The sequence below is a fragment of the Trichosurus vulpecula genome, chromosome 1 (assembly GCF_011100635.1).
Source record: "Trichosurus vulpecula isolate mTriVul1 chromosome 1, mTriVul1.pri, whole genome shotgun sequence".
NCBI classification, from domain to species: domain Eukaryota; kingdom Metazoa; phylum Chordata; class Mammalia; order Diprotodontia; family Phalangeridae; genus Trichosurus; species Trichosurus vulpecula.
Genome location: NC_050573.1, coordinates 549,170,092 through 549,194,282, shown reverse-complemented (window position 1 = coordinate 549,194,282; position 24,191 = coordinate 549,170,092). Strand labels below are relative to the sequence as shown.

The following is a 24,191-nucleotide window of genomic DNA, read 5'->3' as shown; positions in this document are numbered from 1 at the left end:
TCTCTCCCTTTCTCCTTCTCCCAATATATTCCTCTCTCACCCCTTAATTTTATTTTTTAGATATCATCCCTTCATATTCAATTCACACTGTGCCCTCTTTCTATATGTACACACACACATATAATATATATATACACATATATACATATATACATATATATGTGTGTGTGTATATATATATATATATATATATATATATATATATATATATATATATATATTCCCTTCAACTACGCTAATACTGAGAAAGGTCTCATGAGTTACAAATATCATCTTTCCATGTAAGAATGTAAACAGTTCAACTTTAATAAATCCCTTATGATTGCTCTTTCCTGTTTACCTTTTCACGCTTCTCTTGATCTTGTATTCGAAAGTCAAATTTTCTGTTCAACTCTGGTCTTTTCATCAAGAATGCTTGAAAGTTCTCTATTTCATTGAATATCCATTTTTCCCCCTGAAGTATTATACTCAGTTTTGCTAGGTAGATGATTCTTGGTTTTAATCCTAGCTCCTTTGACCTCCAGAATATCATATTCCAAAGCCTTTGATCCCTTAATGTAGAAGCTGCTAGATCTTGTGTTATCCTGATTGTGTTTCCATAATACTCAAATTGTTTTTTTCTAGCTACTTGCAATATTTTCTCCTTGACTTGGGACCTCTGGAATTTGGCTACAATATTCCTAGGAGTTTTTCTTTTGGGGTCTTTTTCAAGAGGCAATCAGTGGATTCTTTCAATTTCTATTTTCCCCTCTGGTTCTAGAATATCAGAGAAGTTTTCCTCAATAATTTCTTGAAAGATGATGTCTAGGCTCCTTTTTTTGATCATAGCTTTCTGGTAGTCAGATAATTTTTAAATTCTCTCTCCTGGATCTATTTTCCAGGTCATTGTTTTTTTTCCAACTAAAGATATTTCACAATCTTCTATTTTTTCATCCTTTTGGTTCTGTTTTGTAATTTCTTGATTTCTCATAAAGCAATTAGCTTCCATTTGCTCCATTCTAATTTTTAAGGAATTGTTTTCTTCATTGAGCTTTTGGACCTCCTTTTCCATTTGGACAATTCTGCTTTTTAAGGCATTCTTCTCATTGGCTTTTTGGACCTCTTTTGCCATTTGAATTAGTCTATTTTTAAGGTGTTATTTTATTCTTTTTGGGGGTCTCCTTTAGCAAGCTGTTGATTTGTTTTTCATGATTTTCTTGCATTACTCTCATTTCTCTTCCCGATTTTTCCTCCACTTCTCTTACTTGATTTTCAAAATTCTTTTTGAGCTCTTCCATGGCCTGAGACCAATTCATATTTTTCTTGGAGGCTGTGGATGTAGGAGTTTTAACTTTATTCTCTTTTTCTGGTTGTTTTGATCTTCTTTGTCACCAAAGTGGGATGTTATAGTCTGATTTTTATGCTGTTTGCTCATTTTCCCAGCCTATTGCTTGACTTTCGAGCTCTTTGTCAAGGTAGAATGCTGCTTACAGAGTGGAGATTGCTCTGTCCCAAGTTTCATGGGTTTTGAGTAGCTGTTATCAGAGATACTTCTAGGCATCTGTAAATTTTCAGTTCTTCTAAGGTATTATGATCAAAGGAGGGGTGTTTACTCCTCTCCTATCATGTGCTCTGGTCTGTGAGGGACCACAAGCAGTCTTTTCTGCCTTGAAACTGTGAGGAGGATTCCCTCTCCACATTCACCACAAGCTCTGCCACACCAATGCTTCACCTCACCCCAGGACTGCCACCCAGGACTGTGACCCAGATCCAAGCAGGACAAAGCAAGAGAAACTTGTCTCAGTGACGGCAAAGAGATTCTTGAGATCCCCCTCAGATCAGCTGCTTGATTCTTCTACCATCAGTGGGCCTGGAGCTCTGGAAGCAGCAGCAGCTGCTGCTGCTGCTGCTTCTGGCTGCCACCACTTCTGCAGCCCCAGCGCTGCGGCCTAGACGGTGCTCTTCTCTTACCCAGATCCGACAAAGTTTCCCCACTGACTTTCTACTTTGTCCTTGGCATTTGTGGGTTGAGAAGTCTGGAAACCACCACAGCTGCCACTGATTCAATCCCCTGAGACCTGCTCTGGCCTGGTCTGTGCCAGCATGGCCCATACTAGACTGTGCTCCACCCCCAGCCTGGTGTGATAGGCCCTTCCTGTCAGCCTTCCAGGTTGTCTTGGGCTTGAGATTTCACTCTGGCATTTTGGGGGTCCTGTAGCTCTAGAATTTGTTTAGAGTAATTTTCTACAGCTATTTGAAGGGATTTGGGGGAGAGCTCAAGCAAGTTCCTACTTTTACTCTACCATCTTGGCTCCTCCCCCTAAAGCCAACTCTTCTACATGTACCTTCTACATGTACCCATCCCCTTGCTTCCTTTTTTTGGCAGACTATTAACAGAGTCACCACCATAATCACCCCTCTCCCATCTCATGCTCTAATTTTAAATTTCTCCTTACCTACTGGTTCAATCTTATTGCCTATAAATATGTCCAAGGCTCCTGAATATTTAAAATATCTCCCCTTGATTCCACCATTCTTTCAAGTTATGGTCCTTTTTTTCTCCTTCCTTTTGAAGACCGATTCCTAGAGAAATTTGCCTCCTCTTACTGCTCCCACTTTCTCTCTTCTCACTTATTAATCTTTTGCAATCTGGCTTCTGGCCTCATTAATTTAATCAAAACTGCTATCTCCAAACTTACTAATGAGTTCTTAATTGACTAATATTAAAAGTTTTTTCTCAATTATCATCCTTTTTGACTTCTTTGTACCATCTGACACTGTGGACAACCCTCTCCTTCTAGATACTCTTTTTCCCCTCTGTGCTTCCAGAACAATGCTATATCTCTTGGTACTTCTACATATCTGACTGCTTCTTCTTTGGATCACCATTCATATCCCATCCCAAAGATATACCAGAATACTCTGACCTATATTCCTTTTCCCTAGTATCTCTCCCTAACTGACCTCCTAAGCTCCTATGGGTTTAATTATTACCACTACATAGACAATTCCCAGATTTATATATCCAATACAAGTCTCTCTTCTTAGTTCCAGTCTTGCATCATCAACTGCCTATTAGATATTTTGAAACATGTCTCACAGCTAATATTCAAAACATTTTTCACTATCTTGAACCCTAAAATTACTTCTCTTCCAGATGATTATTGCTATCAATGATACCACCAACCTTCTAGTCATCCAGATTAGTATCTTTGAAGTCATTCTCTACCCCTCATTTTCCCTCAACTCTTCATATCTAAATAATTATCAAGTATTACCAATTGCAACCTCACAGCATGTTTCACAGCCCCTACTCCACCCCTAACTCAAGACTTACATAGCTATTATCCTAGTTCAGATTTTCATTTCTCACCTAGACTACTACTTTGTTTTTTAATTAGTCTTTCTGACTTATTTCTCATGCCACTCCAATCCAACTTCGATGTAGTTGCCAAAGAGATTTTCTTAAAGTACAGGTCTGATCCTTGTTACTCCCTTACTCAATGAACTCCAATGGCTCCCTGTCATTTCTAGGATCAAATACAATCTCTTCCTTTTGGCATTTAAAGCCCTTCTCAATTTGGCTCCTATATACTCCCCCCCAATTACTTTGTATGTACTTCGGAAATATTTTGCATATAGTTTTACTTGTGCATGTGTGCATGTGTGCGCACACACACACACACACACACAATCTCCCTAGTTTCATGTGGGCAGGGATTGTTTGATTTTTATATTTGGATTCCCAGACTGTAGCACACAGTAAATGCTTAATAAATGCATACTAGTTGATTGACTGCATATGTGCAATCAGAATTTTTTCTCTAGAGAAAACTCTTTAAGATGAGGTTCCTAGAAATATATTCTGCCAAATAGCAACTGACATAGTACTTTGTTCAAAGATAATCAATGGATAGTATCCTATAAGAAACTGCATTGCAATAGAACAAAATATCATTCTGACATGCTATGGTCATAATACATGTCAATAGTTTGAAAAGAGACATCTTTATCCATAAACACTGGGCTAAAAGTAGTAATCAATTGAGAAATATTTCCCAAACAGCAACTATGTGACCAGTCCTATTTTAGACACTGGAAGGTAATGAAGTGAGTACAAAAATTAATGGAACTGAAGCAAGATAAAATAAGAATGGAAAAGAGTTTGGACTAGCTGTGACCCCTAATCCTGTCCAATCTGGCTAGCCTGGCAGTGAAGGCTGACGGGAACAACCAAATAAATCTTCAGTGTATCTGCAAGAAAAGACTGATGATTTGTCAGTGAAGAACTTTCTAGTCTCACCTTTATTGAAGAATGTACTGATCATGAAGCTGAAGAATAAGGAAGAAATGGCAAAACACACCAGAAAGGTAAACACCAAAGATGGGTCACTGTTGCGAAGTATTGGTTCGTTAAAAATCTACCAAAAAATATTTTAAAATCATATCAGTCACACAGGTACATGTTATTACATAAAAACAAGGGAAAGATGGGAAGAGAATAGGAAATGTCATTTAAAATTCCTTCATGATTAATGAAATTAATTCAAAACTCTTCGTAGTAGTGAGGCATAATGGAGATAGAGGAAGCCTCAGAATCAGAAGGACCTGATTCAAGTTCCACCTTTTACACACCATGGCTAGATGGCCTTGGATAAATCACTTAACATCTAGCCCCCTAGGAAACTCTCAAAATTAAAAGGTACAAAATAACTCTCTCTGTCTCAGTTGAAGGAGTTACCTCTTTAGGAATTCCCAACGCCAATGAAACTGCATGTCTAAACCAAAACAACAAGCAGTGTCTGGGGGCCAGTGGGACATGAAGTAAACTGGACTACTCACTTTTCAAGCAACAGCAAAACTGTCCCTTTAAATTTAAGTAAATATTACTAGGCACTAACCCACAGCTTTGATTAGACTCACTATTTCTAAAACAATCACTGTTAATTAATTTCATTCATAGATTTAGAGCTCAAAGCACTCTCAGAGGTCACCTAGTCTAACTCTATTATTTTACAGATAAAGAAACTGAAGTCCCAAGTAATTTGTTCAAAGTCACACAGGTAAACAAGTGGTAGAGCTGGGATTTGAACCCAAGCCTTCTCTAATCAAATCTCTCACTTTCTCCTGTACCACTCTGTTTTTTTCTGTCAGCCCTCCCAATATCAAACATCCCTTACAATAGAATTTCAGTAAGACAGAACTAAATACTTGCCTTAATGAAGAAAAACATTGTCACCAAAGCGCAGGTAATGAGAAAAGAACAGATGAATGTGATGAAATAGGAACCCCAGAACAGCCAACTGCTGAGTCCCATCATTTGAAGGTATTCCTAGGAGGGAGTTTTGAGGGAAGGAAGAAGGAAGCAACATAAACCAAACAGCACAAAATCAAACACTTACCTGGCTACTGGTTTGTCAGGGTAAATGGTTAAAAAAATCTGTGAAGGACTTTGATGTAGGTCTTTTATATCCAAACCCCTTAAAGTATGTGAGGAACTTTTATAGGTATCATTTATAATGGCTATGGAAGCTAGTATTATTCCTATTATTGTCAGTGGAAATTGCTAAATCGGGCCACAAAAAATAAGGAAGGGAGAGTATGTAGAGTATTTAACAATGAAATTGGTAAATCATAGAAACAGACTCAAAAGATAAGAATGGACTCTAGAGATCAGTTAGTTCAACACTTGCTCAAAGCATGAACTTTATATTAACAACATCTCCAACAAGGAGTCACCTAGTCTTTGCTAGATGACATCTAGAGACAGGTAACTAATCACTCACTGAGACAATCCAATAACTTTATTAGAAAAGTTTTCTTAAAATAAGCCAAAATTTGCCTTTCTGTAACTGCCATCCATAGAGATTCTTTAGAAGTTCAGCAGCACAGTGTGAAAGCACAGTGGCTCTGGAGTCAGAAGGACTGGGTTAAGATCCGTGTGATCTTGGGTAAGTCACAACCTCTTTGGACTTTAGTTTCCTTATTAGGAAACTAAACTAGGATTACACTAGATGGGTCCTTCAAATTCTACATCTATGAAATCTATGATGTTTCAAGCTATAACAAAACAGGATCAGTTTCAATTTAGCATACTGTGATAATCAGTAAAGCCAACATGTAATTTTTGCTTTTAGGCTGGCTAATAGTAATAAATATGTTATACAATGTGGTGTTGTACTATTGTATTGTGTGGATATTATAACTATGGTTTGGGGTCACAGTAAAAGAAGAGGTCTCTATTTCTTCAATTTCCATAGGTTATAGGTAGAAAGGAAAGGGCTAAGCATCCAGTAAAAGCAATGGAAGAAAGTAAGTTACACAGTGGTCCTGGAGGGAGGAGTCAAAATACTCCTTGCTTCCCACTCTCATTTCAGCGACTTTTCTTCTTTCGAAGTGCCCTTGATCACCAATTCAAATTATGTTAGCTGTAGTATACCCACCTCCAGGTCATTCTTTTTTCCTTTCTCAAAGAATTCAGTACCTTGCTCACCATCATCCTCTCCTCCCCAAATCTACCCTTATGCTGGGGGACTTTAATATCCCCTTAAATCAGGGGTTCAACAAACCTCAAGGAGGCCATAGATAGACCTCAGGGGGTCAGTGGACTTGGATGAAAAAGATTACACTTTTATTTTAATTAACTTTAGGTTTCCTTTGATATCATATATATTTTCTTTTATGCATTTAATAAATAAACACCATTTGAGAAGTAGATCTGTAAGCTTCAATATGTCTATTGCTATGTCCATGACACAAAAATGATTAAAAACTTAAATGCTCTCTCAAATTCCTTGACTTCCCAATTCCTCAGCCCCCTTAAATCTTTTGACCTACTGCTTCACTCCATTTTGGTCACATATAGGGATGACCACATACTAGATCTTACCATCTCATACTAGATCTTACACGTAAACGCTCCATTTCTCTATTTCAAAACTGTGATGGGAGAGCCATACGTGTTACATGTTGCATATGTAATCAGAATTTTTTCTGTATTGATCTGTTGTGTTGATCTTTTTTCTCTTAAAAAATACTATTTGTTATATGGGATGGCTCTCTGAGAGGGGAAGGGAGGAATATTTAGAAAACTATGTGACATAAGAAACAGAAATCAATAAAAACATATAAAAAAGAAACTCTGATATTCTCTTATTTATTATATCCTATAATTATACTTACTATGCTTCACTCCTCCACTTGTTCTTTGTCCTCATAAAGATCTTTATTACCTTTATCTCTTAGTACTTTCTCAGGCCATTATTCCTGCTCTGACTTCACTTTCCATCCTCTCCAGTGTCACCTCAATAGCTAACTAGTTCTTTGCTATTGCATCCCTTTGCTCTTGAATACCCTCAGCCCTTTATCTTATTTCTATTTCTCTCTTGCCAAAGTCTTCTTTGCCGAAGTCTGCTTCTACAATTTGCCTTCTCTGCTCCTACTCATGAGGTGCTAAATAAACCTCCCTGGAGATTTGTTCTCACAACCACTATGCCTGGTCTTTATTGCAATAGGGAATTCATTTTATGCCTCCATAATCAATCTCTTATCACACTCACAGAAGCTATTAAAAAAATCTATCTTCCCTTCTCAAGCACCCAACACTTCTACTTCCCTTCTCCCTCTCCACTGAGTGTCTTGTCACTTATTTTACTGAAAAAAGCTGAAACTGAAGACCAGCAAAACAAAAATTTTAAAGAGTATAAGACTGAGTTATGATTGGGAAATTTCAGGAAAAGAGATTGTGATTCATTTTCCCAGCTCAGGTCATCTTAGAAAGACATAGAAAGGTGTGTGAGCATGAAGAAGAGCATCTAACAAGGAAGGCACAGCAAAATAACCTTTTAGCCAGGGAATGAACTGAGTCCTACAGCTGTGTACTAGGGAAAGAAGCAATTGCAAATCTGGTAAGTATAGGCCTGGTGCTACTCAGCAAGTAGGAATAGGGGCCAACTGGAAGTTCTACTGCCCTGATAACAGAGCTGTGACACAGAGCCAGGGTGGACTGAGGAGGGCAACCTTGGCTGCTTAGTAGCTCAAGAGAATGATCATAGGCCTGAGGCTGAGTGCTGGGAAAAGAGTAGCAACAGAAGTGAGCAGTAGGTATGTGGTTCTGACCCCAGAACTGGGTTTAGCATTCAGTCTCCTGCTTTTACTGGGGCTTGTAGCTGAGCAACCAGAGCAGAGAGCTAAGAAGGGGGAACTAGCAGTTCTGTCACTGAACCTTCTTCCAGGAGGTGAACAGAGGCTAAAGCCAACAGCAGTCTACTAAAGTTCCAAGTGGGGTTAAGACTATAATTGGTTTGCCCATACACAAACCAAGGTCAGGATGTTGTAAAGTTCATACCAGGAGGGCAACCATCAGATTCTTCTCTAGAACTGATCACTTTGGGCACACTGCAAGTTTGCAGGTCTCCAGTCTGAGCTAACCCTGAGATTCTCGAAGGACAAAACACTCAATAGAAAGCAACGACGACGTGATCCAAGAAAATACAAACCAGAAACAAATATAGGGCCCAGAAATCCCTCCACAAGTTCACAAAGCCTGGTCCTGACACAAAGTCTAAATTTGGGAAGCAAGACTAGAAGAATAAATAAACATAAAGACTCCCATGATAACGAGTTACTATAGTGCCTAGAATACAAAACACAAACCAAGAAGAAGAAACCAAGAAGAAGAGAATGACTCTAAATATCTATCAGTGAAGCCTCACAGAAATACACAGCTTAGCCACAAGGTCAATTAGAAAAAAATGAAGCAAGAGTTTAAAATATTACCAGCAAACAGGGATTTGCCTTTCTTTACACCTTTAGGTGTAAAAGAGGAGAGCAAACATTATTACTTTAAACCTAAATTTATTAAGAATGTTTCTAGTGCAGTGGTTCCCAAACTTTTTGGTCTCAGGACCCCTCAGGACTCTAAAATTTACTGAGGACCCTAAAGAGCTTGTGTTTAGGTAGGTTATATCTGTCAATATTTACTATATTAAAAATGAAAACATCTTAATATTATTAGTAGCTGTATGACCCTGAGCAAGTAACTTGACCCTGTTTGCCTTAGTTTCCTCATCCATAAAATGAGCTGGAGGAGGAAATGGTAAACCACTCCAGCATCTTTCCAAAGAAAACTCCAAACGGTGTTATGAAGAGTCAGACACAACTGAAACAATGGAACAACAACAAAGTGTCATTATGAAATTTAGCATAAATGAGTTCTATAGTTTGCACATTTGAGGGGAAATTTTTAAACAAACCGTGGTATGTAAATGCAATGTTTATACTAATGTCCTGTAGTAAACAACAAATTTGGTACAGAGAAGCAAGGAAAGACATATAAAGTAAAGCAAAGTGAAGTTAAATAGAGTCTAGAAAACATATACATAATTATTATAAAAAATAAATGGAGAGAACCAATATCATGACACATTAAAATGGATGTTATAAAATTACCAAGAGTACATACGGTCAAAAGAAGACCTGAGAAAATATATTTCCCCTACTCCTTTCTAGAAGTGAAAGGTCCAAGAGTATGAAACACTGCATATATTTTTAGATTTTTTTGAGGTACTGATTTGTGGGGCTGATTATTTTTTTTCTTCATCCTCTTTTTGGTTTTGTTTTTATTTTTAAAAATATTCTTTGCAAGATGGCGGCTGGTAAGCAGGGACTAGAGTGAGCTCCGTACCGAGTCCCTCCAAAAATCTATAAAAAATGGATCTGAACCAATTCTAGAACGGCAGAACCCACAGAACAGCAGAGGGAAGCAGGGCTCCAGCCCAGGACAGCCTGGATAGTCTCTGGGTGAGGTCTATTCCACACGGAGCTGGGAGCTGGAAGCTGGGAGCTGGGAACGGAGTGGAGCAGAGCCCAGCCTGAGCGGCGTGGAACAACCAAACTTGGAGTCAGGTGGATGGGGCCCCTAGGGCCCTGAATATGTGAGCTGCGGCAGTTACCAGACCCCTCGACCGACAAACACCAAAGACTGCAGAGAAGGTTAGTGGGAAAAGCTGCGGGAGTGGAAGGAGTTCGCAGTTCGGCTTCCAGCCCCGGGGGCAGCGGAGGTGGGGCAGCTACAGTTGCTGCTACTTCTGGCCCCAGGCCCACCTAGTGGGAGGAATTAAGTGAGGGATCAGAGCAGGAGTGCACAGCCTGTTGAAGATCTAAGCCCAGCCCGGGCTGGGGGTTCTTGGGGAAGGAGTAGTGCTGGTGTGACAGAGCTGGCACCTCCCCGCCAAATGTGGAATATAGAACTCCTTAGTCTACAAGCAGTCATACCCCACTGAAAAACTCAAAGGTCAAGGTAGTTGGCTGGGAATATGGCCGGGCAGCAAAAGCACACCCAGATTCAGTCTCAGACTTTGGATTCTTTCTTTGGTGACAAAGAAGACCAAAACATGGAGCCTAAAGAAGACAACAAAGTCATAGAGCCTACAACAAAAGCTTCCAAGAAAAACATGAGCTGGCCCCAGGCCATGGAAGAGCTCAAAAAGGATTTGGAAAAGCAAGTTAGAGAAGTAGAGGAAAAATTGGGAAGAGAAATGAGAAGGATGCAAGAAAACCATGAAAAACAAGTCAATGACTTGCTAAAGGAGACCCAAAAAAATACTGAAAAATACACTGAAGAAAACAACACCTTAAAAAACAGACTAACTCAAATGGCAAAAGAGCTCCAAAAAGCCAATGAGGAGAAGAATGCCTTGAAAGGCAGAATTAGCCAAATGGAAAAGGAGGTCCAAAAGACCACTGAAGAAAATACTACTTTAAAAATTAGATTGGAGCAAGTGGAAGCTAGTGACTTTATGAGAAATCAGGATATTATAAAACAGAACCAAAGGAATGAAAAAATGGAAGACAATGTGAAATATCTCCTTGGAAAAACCACTGACCTGGAAAATAGATCCAGGAGAGATAATTTAAAAATTATTGGACTACCTGAAAGCCATGATCAAAAAAAGAGCCTAGATACCATCTTTCAAGAAATTATCAAGGAGAACTGCCCTGATATTCTAGAGCCACAGGGCAAAACAGAAACTGAAAGAATCCATCGATCGCCTCCTCAAATAGATCCCAAAAAGAAATCTCCTAGGAATATTGTTGCCAAATTCCAGAGCTCCCAGATCAAGGAGAAAATAATGCAAGCAGCCAGAAAGAAACAATTTGAGTATTGTGGAAACCCAATCAGAATAACCCAAGATCTGGCAGCTTCTACATTAAGAGATCGAAGGGCTTGGAATACGATATTCCGGAGGTCAATGGAGCTAGGATTAAAACCTAGAATCACCTACCCAGCAAAACTGAGTATCATGTTCCAAGGCAAAATATGGATTTTCAATAAAATAGAGGACTTTCAAGGTTTCTCAGTGAAAAGACCAGAACTGAATAGAAAATTTGACTTTCAAACACAAGAATCAAGAGAAGCATGAAAAGGTAATCAAGAAACAGAAATTGCAAGGGACTTACTAAAGTTGAACTGTTTTGTTGACATTCCTACATGGAAAGATGATGTGTATGATTCATGAGACCTCAGTTTTAGGGTAGTTGAAGGGAATATGTGTGTGTGTATATATATATATATATATATATATACACATACATACATATATATATGTTTATGTATATACATATATATGTTTATGTATATATATAAAAAATATTCTTTGCTATACAGGATGGTTTTCTAGGAAAATTGAGGAGACATACTTAAAGGGAAATTTAGGTGATATAAAAACAAAAGATATCAATAAAAAATTTTGTTGAGGGAGAAAGGCAGGGCAATTGGGGTTAAGTGACTTGCCCAAGGTCACACAGCTAGGGAGTGTGTCAAGTGTTTGAGGCCTCATTTGAACTCAGGTCCTCCTGACTCCAGGTCCAGTATTCTACTCACTGTGACATCTAGCTGCCCCAAATAAAAAAAAAATTAAAGTTACAAAGTGAAGAAATCTGAAAGTGAAAAATCCTAGGAACCTCACAGTCAAAATCAAGAGCTTTCAGATCAAACAGAAAGTATTGTAAGCAGTACTTTCAAATCAAATGTATTTGCTGTTGCAAAGAAAAGAAAGATTTCATGTACCAAAGAGTCACAGTCAGGATTTCACAACAATTAAAAGATCAGAGAACATGGAATATAGTATTCCAAAACATAAAAGATAAAGGCTTATAACCACAAATAACTCACCTAGTGAAACTGGAAAAAATCTTACAGGGGGCAAAATGGACCTTTAATGAAACAGAGGACTCCCAAACATTCCTGATGAAAAGATGAGACCTGAGTAGAATCTTTGAAATACAAACACAAAACTCAAAAGAAACAGAAAATGGTAAACATAAGCAAGTAAAAGGAAGGGACTAAACAATGATGAAGTATTTACATTCAAATTATAGTATTATGTGTCCCCCTATATGATGACATATGATGTCATCAGGAGTTATAGAGTTTGATAAGATAAGACGGTCTGGGAATTATTTTGTTATGTTTTATTTTATGTTGATAATCTTAAAAATGAAATAAAGGGGAAGAAAGGAATGCAAGATGGATTAAAGGGAAAGGAAGGATAAGAGAGGAGGACTCACATAACTGGGGTAGGCAAGTAGAAGATAATATATGAAGAAGATCAGGTGGGTGACACTTAAACTTTGCTTTCTTCTGATGCAGTTAAAAGAGGTTAGATCATTTAAATCAACAGGGAAAAAGGAATGGGGAAAGAAAAGAGGAAGGAATAGGAGGGAGGCTAAATTAAGGGAGGAATCAGTCAAAAGGAAAACAAACTCTAAGCCTGAAGGGTTAATCATGAAGAGGTACATAAAAGAAAAGAAATGAATGGGTAAGAACCTGTGATTGGGGTCTGAAGTAGGGAAAGAGAATTGGAATAAGAGAGAAGATGATTACATCAAGTACAGAATCCTTGGTGCTAAGTACACTTCATCTCTCTTGCCAGTGCTGGAGAGCACCCATAGGGAGTGAGACGCCAGGGAGCTAGACCCCTTCCCCACACCTCAGGAAACTAAAGGCTATAATTCTAGATTCACAATCCCCAGAATAAGAAAACTGGGACATAGAGCCCTGAGCCCCATAGACAGAAATTTGTTGTAAAGCCAGGAAAAGGCAAAACAACAAACATGAAGAACACAAGAAAACAAAGGACAATAGATTCTTTTTATGGAGGCAGACAGGATCGAAATACCAATATGGAAGAGGACAGTAATGACACATTAGATGTGTCTGATACCTCAAAAGGTAATGTGAACTGGTCTCCAGCCCAAAAAGCATTGCTGGAAGAGCTAAAGGAGGATTTTAAAAACCAAATTAGGGAGCTAAAAGAAAATATGGAAAAAAAAATCCACTGATGAAATCACGTCCCTAAAGAATAAGATTGGTGAAATGGCTATGGAGATTCAGAATCTAAAGAGAGAAAATGACACCCTGAGAGGTAAAATCAACCAATTGGAAAAGGAGACTCAAAAGCAAAATGAAAACACTAACTCATTACAAATTAGAGTTGAGCAAGTGGAAGCTAATGAATCTATGAGGCACCAAGAAGTAGTAAAGCAAAGCGTTAAGAATGAAAAAATAGAAAAAAATGTGAAATACCTGATTGGGAAAACAACTGACCTGGAAAATAGATCCAGGAGAGACAATTTAAGAGTTATTGGTCTACCAGAAATCCACGATGAAAAAAGGAGCCTTGACAGTATCTTTGAAGAAATTATCAAAGACAACTGTCCTAGAACCTGAGGGCAAAATAGTCATTGAAAGAATTCACCGATAACCCCCTGAAAGAGATCCCAAACTGAAAACACCAAGAAATATTATAGCCAAATTTCAGAACTATAAACTCAAGGGGAAAATACTGCAAGCAGCCAAAAAGAAGCAATTCACATATCATGGAACTACAGTCAGGATCACACAGGATCTCTCAGCTTCCACATTAAAAGACAGGAGAAATTGGAATATGATGTTCCGAAGGGCAAAGGAGCTGGGACTACAACCAAGGATCAACTACCCAGCAAAACTAAGCATAATTTTTCAGGCAAGGAGATGGACATTCAATGAAATAAGGGAATTCCAGACCTTCCTGATGAAAAGGCCAGAACTCAATGGAAAATTTGATTTCCAAATACAAAACTCAAGAGAGACATAAAAAGGTAACCGGGGGAAAAACCCCACAAACCTTATTAACCAATGAGGGCAGGTTGTTTGCATCTTTATGTGGGATTATATCATCTTATGTATGTTTTATATATATACATATATATGTCAGTCTTGAGAATGGTACAGCTATTATGACAATTGAAAGGGATATACATAGGTTGAGAATGCCTGTATAAATTAACTGATATAAAGATATAAAATATAAGTAAGAGATATAAAGGGAGGGCTATGAGAGAAGAGGTAAGGAGGTAGTAGAAAAGGGTAAATTACACCAAATGAAGTGGCACAAAAACATATTATAGTAGAGGGAAAGAAGGGAGGGAGAAGAGCAGTATTTGAGCTTTACTGTCATCTGATCTAGTTCAAGAAGGGAATAACATACCACAATAAGTTTAGAAATCTAACTTGTCCTAGGGGAAGTAGAAGGGGAAGGAGGGGAAAAGGGAGGGGGGTGGTCGGAAGGGAGGGGAGAAGTAGCAAGTGGGAAATGGTAAGATAAGGGAGGGGAATAAAGAGGGAGGGTAAACTGAGGAAGGCAGCGGTCAAAACCAAAATTTTGTTGAGGAGGAGAAGGGGAAAGGGAGAAATAAAAGCATAAACAGGGGGAACTGGGATAGAGAAAAAGACACAGATAGAAATCATAACTCTGAATGTGAAGGGGATGAACAATCTCATAAAACAGAAGTGGATAGCAGAATGGATTATAAACCATAATCCTACAATATGCTGTTTACAAGAAACACAGTTGAAACAGAGGGATACACATAGGGTAAAGGTAAAAGGCTGGAGTAAAATATACTGTGCCTCAGCTAAAGTAAAATAAGCAGGTGTGGCAATCATAATCTCAGACAAAGCAAAAGTAAAGATAAATTTAATTAAAAGAGATAAGGAAGGACATTATATCCTGCTAAAAGGCACCATAAACAATGAAGCAATATCATTGCTTAACATATATGTACCAAGTGGTAAGGCATACAAATTCTTAGAGGAGAAGTTAAGGGAATTACAGGAAGAAATAGACAGCAAAACTATAATATTGGGAGACCTCAACCTCCCCCTTTCTGAACTTGATAAATCTAACCTCAAAATAAATAAGAAAAAAGATAAGGAGGCAAACAGAATTTTAGAAAAGGCAGATATGATAGACCTCTGGAGAAAAATGAATGGGGATAAAAAGGAATATACTTTCTTCTCAAAAGTACATGGCACATACTCAAAAATTGACCATGTACTAGGGCATAAAAACCTCACAATCCAGTGCAGAAAGGCAGAAGTAGTCGAAGTATCCTTTTCAGATCATGATGCAATAAGAATCATTTTTAATAAAGAACCATGTAAAAATAAGCTAAAAACTAATTGGAAACTAAATAATCTAATTCTAAAGAATGAGTGGGCCAAAGAACAAATCAGAGAAACAATTAATAACTTCATTCAAGAGAATGACAATAATGAAACAACATACCAAAACTTATGGGATGCAGCAAAAGCAGTTCTTAGGGGGAGTTTTATATCCCTAAATGCTTACATGAATAAAATAGGGGAAAAGGAGATCAATGATCTGGGCATACAGCTGAAAAAGCTAGAAAAAGAGCAAACTGAAAACCCCCAATTAAATACCAAACTAGAAATACTGAAAATCAAAGAAGAGATTAACAAAATTGGAACCAAGAAAACTATTGAATTAATAAATAAAACAAAGAGATGGTTTTATGAAAAAAACAATAAAATTGATAAACTTTTGGCCAATATGATTAAAAAAAGAAAGAAGAAAATAAAATTACCAGTATCAAAAATGAAAAGGGTGAGTTCACCACTACTGAAGAGAAAATCAAAACAATAATTAGGAATAATTTTGCCCAACTGTATGCCCATAAATTTGACAACCTTAGAGATATGGATGAATATCTACAAAAACATAAACTGCCCAGGTTAACAAAAAAGGAAGTAAAATTTCTAAATAACCCCATCTCAGAAAAAGAAATTGAGCATGCCATCAATGAACTCCCTAGGAAAAAATCTCCAGGGCCAGATGGTTTTACATGTGAATTCTATCAAACATTTAAAGAACAACTAATTCCAATACTTTGTAGACTATTTGAGAAAATAGGTGAAGAAGGAGTCCTACCAAATTCTTTTTATTTTTTTTTAACATTTTTTTAAATTTATTTATTTTTTGTTTACCACACACGGTTCTACACAATTTTGAGTTCCAGATTTTCTCCCCTCCCTCCCCAAAACGGCATGGAATCTCATATAACTATCACGTATACCTTCACATTGAATTAATTTATACACTAGTCAAGTTGTGGAGAAGAATTATGACCAATGGAATGAATCATGAGAAAGAAGAAACAGAACCAGAAAAAAACAACCCAAAAACAAAAACAAAAGAGAAGCTAAAAAGGCGAGCATGTAGTGCGCCTCAATCTGTATTCAAACTTCACAGTTCTTTCTCTGGATGAAGACAGCATTCTCCATCATGAGTCCCCTGGAGTTGTCCTTGCACCTTAGGTTCAAATTCTTTTTATGACACAAATATGGTACTAATACCCAAACCAGGTAGAGTCAAAACAGAGAAAGAAAATTATAGACCAATTTCTCTAATGAATATTGATGCAAAAATTTTAAATAAAATATTAGCAAAAAGATTGCAGCAACTCATCACGAGAATAATCCACTATGACCAGGTAGGATTTATTCCAGGAATACAAGGCTGGTTCAATATTAGGAAAACTACTAGCATAATTGACCATATCAACAACAAAACTAGCAGAAACCATATGATCATCTCAATAGATGCAGAAAAAGCCTTTGACAAAGTACAACACCCATTTCTATTAAAAACACTAGAAAGCATAGGAATAAATGGAACTTTCCTTAACATTATAAATAGCATCTACCTAAAAACATCGACAAGCATTATTTGTAAGGGGGATAAGCTAGATGCATTCCCAATAAGAAACAAGGATGTCCATTATCACCCCTATTACTCAATTTGGTACTAGAAATGTTAGCTGTAGCAATAAGAGAAGAAAAAGAAATTGAAGGAATTAGAATAGGAAAAGAAGAAACTAAATTATCACTTTTTGCAGATGATATGATGATTTATTTAGAGAATCCTAGTGAATCAAGTAAAAAACTACCTGAAATAATAAACAACTTTAGCAAAGTTGCAGGATATAAAATAAACCCACATAAATCCTCAGCATTCCTATACATTACTGACAAAGCCCAACAGCAAGAGATAGAAAGAGAAATTCCATTCAAAGTTACTGTAGATACTATAAAATATTTGGGAGTCTATTTGCCAAGACAAACCCAGGGACTATATGAACATAACTATGACACACTTTTCACGTGAATAAAGTCAGATCTAAATAAATGGAAAAATATCAGTTGCTCATGGTTAGGCTGAGGTAATATAATAACAATGACAATTTTACCTAAATTAATCTATCTATTCAGTGCCATACCAATCGAACTACCAAAAAATTGTTTTACTGAGCTGGACAAAATAATAACAAAATTCATCTGGAAAAACGAGAGCTCTAGAATATCTAGGGTATTAATGAAAAGAAATGCTAGAGAAGGTGGCCTAGCCATACCAGATATTAAACTGTACTACAGAGCAGCAGTCATCAAAACTACCTGGTACTGGCTAAGAAACAGGAGTGTGGATCAGTGGAATAAGATAGGTACACAAGATGGAGAAGTCAACAACTATAGCAATCTACTCTTTGATAAACCCAAAGAGGCCAGCTTCTGGGCCAAGAATTCACTATTTCACAAAAACTGCTGGGAAAATTGGAAAAGGGTAGGGTAGAAACTGGGCATAGACCAATATCTTACACCATATACCAGAATAAAGTCAAAATGGGTTCATGATCTAGGAGTAAAGGCTGATACTATAAGTAATTTGGGAGAGCAAGGAATAGCTTACTTATCAGATTAATGGAAAAGAAAAGAATTCATGACCCAACAAAAGATAGAGAGCATTACAAAATGCAAAATGGATAATTTTGATTATGTTAAATTGAAAGGTTTTTGTACAAAAAAAGCTAATGCAACAAAAATTAGGAGGGAAGCAGAAAATTGGGGGAAAACCATTGCAACTAGTATCTCTGATAAATGCCTCATTTCTAAAATATACAGGGAGCTGAGCCAAATATATAGGAATACAAGCCATTTCCCAATTGAGAAATGGTCAAAGGATATGAACAGGCAGTTTTCAGAGGAAGAAATTAAAGCTATCTATAGGCATATGAAAAACTGCTCTGGATCACTACTGATTAGAGAAATGCAAATCAAAACAACTCTTAGATACCACGTCTCTCCTGTCAGATTGGCTAAAATAACAAAGCAGAAGGATGATAAATGCTGGAGAGGATGTGGGAAAATTGGAACATTGTTACATTGCTGGTGGAGTTGTGAGATGATCCAGCCATTTTGGAGAGCAACTTGGAACTATGCCCAAAGGGCCATAGGAATGTTCATACCCTTTGACCCAGCAATACCACTTCTAGGGTTGTATCCCAAAGAAATCACACAAGAGGGAAAGGGACCCATATGTACAAAGATATTTATAGCATCTCTCTTTGTGGTAGCCAAGAATTGGAAATCAAAGGGATGCCCATCAATTGGGGAATGGCTGAACAAGCTGTGGTATATGAAGGTAATGGAATACTATTGTGCCATAAGAAATGGGGATGATACGGACTTCGTAACAACCTAGAAAAACCTACATGACATAATGCTGAGTGAGCAGAGCAGAGCCAGGAGAACACTGTACACAACCACAGATATATGGATTCCGTGAGGACCAACCCTGACAGATTTCGCTCTTCTCAGCAACGCAAGGTGCAAGGACAACTCCAGGGGACTCACGATGGAGAATGCTATCTTCATCCAGAGAAAGAACTGTGAAGTTTGAATGCAGGTTGAGGCACACTACATGCTCGCCTTTTTTCTTCTCTTTTGTTTTTGTTTTTGGGTTTTTTTTTTGGTTCTGTCTCTTCTCTCTCATGATTCATTCCATTGGTCATAATTCTTCTCCACAACTTGACTAGTGTATAAATTAATTCAATGCGAAGTTATACATGGTAGTTATATGAGATTCCATGCCATCTTGGGGAGGGAGGGAGGAGGGAGGGGAGAAAATCTGGAACTCAAAATTATGTAGAACCATGTGTGGTAAAATAAAAATAAAAAAATATATAAAAAAATGAAAGCAGAATCCAACAACATGTTGTTTACATGAAACACACTTAAGACATAAAGATTCTTAGAGATTTAAAATAAAATGGATAGAGCAAAATCTACGATGCCTCAGAAAAACTAAAAAAAATCGGAGTAACAATGAAAATCTTAGACAAAGCAACAACAAATACATTTGATTAAATCAGACTAAACAGGAAAACTACATTGTAGTGAAAGTTACCATAAACCATAAATTGGTATCAATAATTAACACAGATGCTTCAAATAGCATAGCATCTAAATAAAGGAAAAGTTGAATGCATTAAAGGGTACTGAGGAACTTCATTGTATCCCTTTAGGACCTAAACAAATATAACAAAAAATATACAAAAAAGAACTCAAGAACCAAAGTAAAACTGTTGAAAAATTAGACTGATAAACCTTTTGTGATTATTTTCTATTTTTCAGCTGTGCATGGCACCTTTACAAAATGCAACATATAAAAACATAAAAAAATCAGAAATAAATGCAGAAAAAATATTAAACACATCTTCTGACTCCAATGGAATAAAAATTATATTCCATAAAAGTCCAATGAAGAAAAGATTAAAAATTAAACAGAGGAGGGTTGAGCCAATATTGGTAGAGTAGATGTTAGCAATGCAGATGAGGCCCCATCCACAATTCCTCCAGACAGATCTTTAAAATGCACCAAATCCTAATGGATATATCCAGAAAAAACCAGAGTGAGTCCTTTGCCTGGCCCAGGTTGGCATAGGAAGAAAAACAAGGGGGACAGGGTTGGGACAGGGACATGTGGTATGCAGAGTATCCCATTGTCCAGGAAGCATGTGTACACCACTACAAAACGAGGTCACAGACTTATGCTGGGGCACACCCAGGCCCATACTGGGGCACTGCAACACGTAGTATCACTTGCTACCCAGTCCTGAGTCACAGATCCAGGATGCAGTGAAAAGAGGTCTGTGTATAGGAAGGCCCTGGGCAGTATACCAAGAAAGCAAGTTCAGGAGCAAACAACAGCAGCAGTGTTATGGCTCAGACCTGAGCTGCAAAGCAGGGTATTATTTACAGCATCTGGGGGGCCTGTAGAAGAATAACCAAGGCAGGAAAGAAACCCAGACCAAAATGAAGTCTCTAGTTCTGCCACTTTGAATCAACAGAGCTTTCCATCTGTCTGATAAAGACTGTATCTATCAGCATTCCACTCTTGCATAGACTCAAAGCCAGGTCAGAAACTTGCATAATTAAGACCAAGTGCACAGCATTCATACTTTGTTTTGGATTAGACCCCTTTTGGAACACTGAAAGGTTGCAAGTCTCCAGCCTCTCCTTGAGATCCTAGATAGAACAGCAAAACAGTCAACACCCCAAGAGAACAGTAACAGGCCCAGCCCAGGTATCACCTACAGATGTATGGCTGAGCCTAGTTCTAACATGCCTGAGGTCGGGAGGTAGGCTGGAGGTATGGGCAAACAAAAATTAACCACCATATAATGATGTCAGGGAGGCTTAAGACACAAACTAAGAAGAGAATGATTCCAAAATAAGTACAAGCAAAGCCTCAAAGAAGAACAGGTTGGACACAAACTCAAGAATTCCTGGAAGAGATGAAGCAAGAGTTTAAAAAGTTTTAAAATATATTTTAAGTGGAATGAAAGCATGAATTAAAAAGGAAAATAAATAAGAGTTACGGAAGAAAGAATCAGAAAGGGCATAACTGGTACAAAACCTTGCTCAAGCAACAAATGCTTTGAAAATTCAGACTAGACAGAAGCTAATGAGAGAATGAGGCAACAAGAAATATTAAAACAAAGTTGAAAGGCTGAAAAATGGAAGAAAATGTAAAGTATCTCATAGCAAAAACAAGTTACCTGGAAAACAGATAAAAGAGAAAACATTTAAGAATCAATGGACTAGTAGAAGCCTTAACAATAAGATCGAGGTGGAGCAAGGATGCCCATTATCACCACTATTATTATAGTATTAAAAATGTTATAGCAGTAAAAGAAGAAAAAGAAATCGAAGGAATTGAAATAGGCAATGAGGAAATAAAACTATTACTCTTTGCAGATGATATGACAGCATATTTAGAGAACCCTAGAGATCAACTAAAAAAACCACCTGAAATAATTAACAACTTTATCAAAGTTGTAGGACATCAGGTAAACCCATATAAATCATCAGCATTTCTTTATATGACTAACAAAGCTCAGCAGCAAGAGATAGAAAGAAAAATTTCAGTTAAAATAACTAAACGATATAAAAAACTTGGGAGTCTACCTGCCAAGACAAATCTAGGAACTATAGGAACACAATTACAAGACACTTTTCACACAAATAAAGACAGATTTAAATAACTGGAAAAATATCAATTGCTCATAGGTAAACCAAGCCAATATAATAAAAATGACAATTCTGCCCAAACTAATTTACTTATTCAGTGCCACACCAATAAAACTACCATAAATTTATTTGATAGAGTTAGAAAAAGTAACAACAAAATTCATCTGGAAGAATAGAGTTCAAGAATATCAAGGGAATTAATAAAAAAAACTGACAAAGGAAGGTGGGCCTAGCAATACCAGACCTCAAACTATATCATATGGTAATAATCATCAAAATTATCTCGTATTGGCTATGAAACTGAATGCTAGATCAGTGGAATGTTATAACCAGGTGGGATTTATACCAGAAATGTAGGGTTGGTTCAACATTAGGAAAACTATCAGTGTAACTGACCATGTCAATAAAACCAACAGGAATCATATGATTATCTCAGTAGATACAAAAAAAGGCTTTGAAACAATAAAACACTATTCCTATTAAAAACACTAGAGAACATAAGAATAAAGGAAGATTTCTTGAAAATGATAAGTAATAATTATCTAAAACCATCAGCAAGCATTATCTGTAATGGGGATAAGCTAGCCGCCTTCCCAATAAAATCAGGGGTAAAGCAAGGATGCCAATTATCACCTTTATTGTTTAATATTGTACTAGAAATTTTAGCTACAGCAATAAGTGAAGAAAAATAATTTGAAGGAATTAGAATAGGCAAGGAGGAAACAAAACTATTGCTCTTTGCAGATGATATGATGACTTAGAGAACTGTAGAGAATCAATTAAAAAACTACATGAAATAATGAACAACTTTAGCAAAGTTGCAGGATGCAAAATAAACCCACATAAATCATCAGCACTTCTATATGTTGTCAACAAAGTCCAGCATCAAGAGATAGAAAGAAAATTTCCTTTTAAAATAATTAGAGACAATATAAAATACTTAGCAGTCAACTTGTCAATATGAACCCAGGAACTATATGAACACTTTTCACACAAATAAAGTCAGTTCTAAATAAGTGGAGAAATATTAATTTCTCATGGGTACACCAAGCCAATACAATAAAAATGACAATACTATCTTAATTAATTCACTTATTAATTGCTATATCAATAAAACTACCAAACATTATTATATAGAGCTAGAAAAATATTAACACAATTCATCTGGTGGAACAAAAGGTCAAGAATATCAAGGCAAGCAGGAAAGTGGCCTACTGATACCAAATCTCAAACTGCATTACAAAGTGGTAATCATCAAAACAATCTGGTACTGGCTAAGAAATAGAGTGATGGAACAGTGAAACAGATTAAGTACACAATACACAGTAGTAAATGACCACAGTTACCTAGTGTTTGATAAATGCAAAGATCCAAGCTTTTGGGATAATTCACTATTTGACAAAACTTTCTGGGAAAACTGGAAAGCAGTTTGGCAGAAACTAGGTATAGATCAACACCTCACACTGAACACCAAGATAAGTCAAAATAGGTATATTATTTAAACATAAGGAGTGATATCATAAACAACCTAGGGGACATTGAATATTTTACCTGTCAGATCTAGGGATAAGGGAGGAATTTAAGACTGAACAAGAGATAGCATTACAGGAAGTAAAACTGATCATTTTCATTACATTAAATTAAAAGGTATTTTCACAAACAAAACCAATGCAGCCAAGATTCAAAGGAAAGCAGAAAAAAGAGGGAAAAAGTTATAGCAAGTTTCACTTTTTTCATTTTTCAAATATATAGAGAACTCAGTCAAATCTTCAAAAATATGAGTCATTCCCTAATTAATAAATGCTCAAAGGACATGAACAGGCAGTTTTCAGATGAAGAAATTAAAGCCTTCTATAGTCATCTGAAAAAATTCTCTAAATCAGTATTGATTAGAGAACTTCAAACTAAAATAACTCTGACATACCACCTCATACCTATCAGACTGGCTAATATGACAGAAAAGGAAAATGACACATGTTGCAGGGGATATGGGAAAGTTGGGACAGTAATGTACTGTCTGTGGAGTCGTAAACTGATGTAACCATTCTAGAGAGCAATTTGGAACTACGTTCAAAAGGCTTTAATAAAATTGTGCATGCCCTTTGACTCAGTGATACTACTACTAGATCCATATCCTAAAGACAAAGAAAAAAATGAAAAAGACCTATATGTTAAAAAATATTTATAGCAGCTTTTATTTTGTTGTGACAAAGAACTGGAAATTGAGGGGCTACTCGTCAACTGAGGAATGGTTGAATAAGCTGTGGCATATGATTGTGATGGAATACTACTGTGCTATAAGAAATGATGAGCAGGATGCTTTTGGGAAAACCTGGAAAGATTTACATGAACTGCTGCAAAATTACATAAGCAGAAGCAGGAGAACATTGTGAACAATGACAGCAATATCATAAGATGATCAACTGTGAACGTCTTCGCTATTCTCAGCAATATAAACCCAACAGAATTCCAAAGGACTTATGAAAAATGCTATCTACCT

General features: G+C 37.0%; 1 protein-coding gene across 1 annotated transcript in view; it reads right to left on the bottom strand.

Annotated features, from left to right (window-relative positions):
- LOC118834192 (ATP-binding cassette sub-family A member 3-like) overlaps positions 1-24,191 on the bottom strand; it is a 351,631-nt gene that overhangs the window by 295,403 nt on the left and 32,037 nt on the right. The window contains exons 8-9 of the mRNA XM_036741640.1: positions 5,195-5,311; positions 4,283-4,400 (exon numbers count right to left, since the gene is read on the bottom strand). Of these exons, the coding sequence (XP_036597535.1) occupies positions 4,283-4,400; positions 5,195-5,311 (235 nt within the window). The remainder of the gene's footprint in view (positions 1-4,282; positions 4,401-5,194; positions 5,312-24,191) is intronic.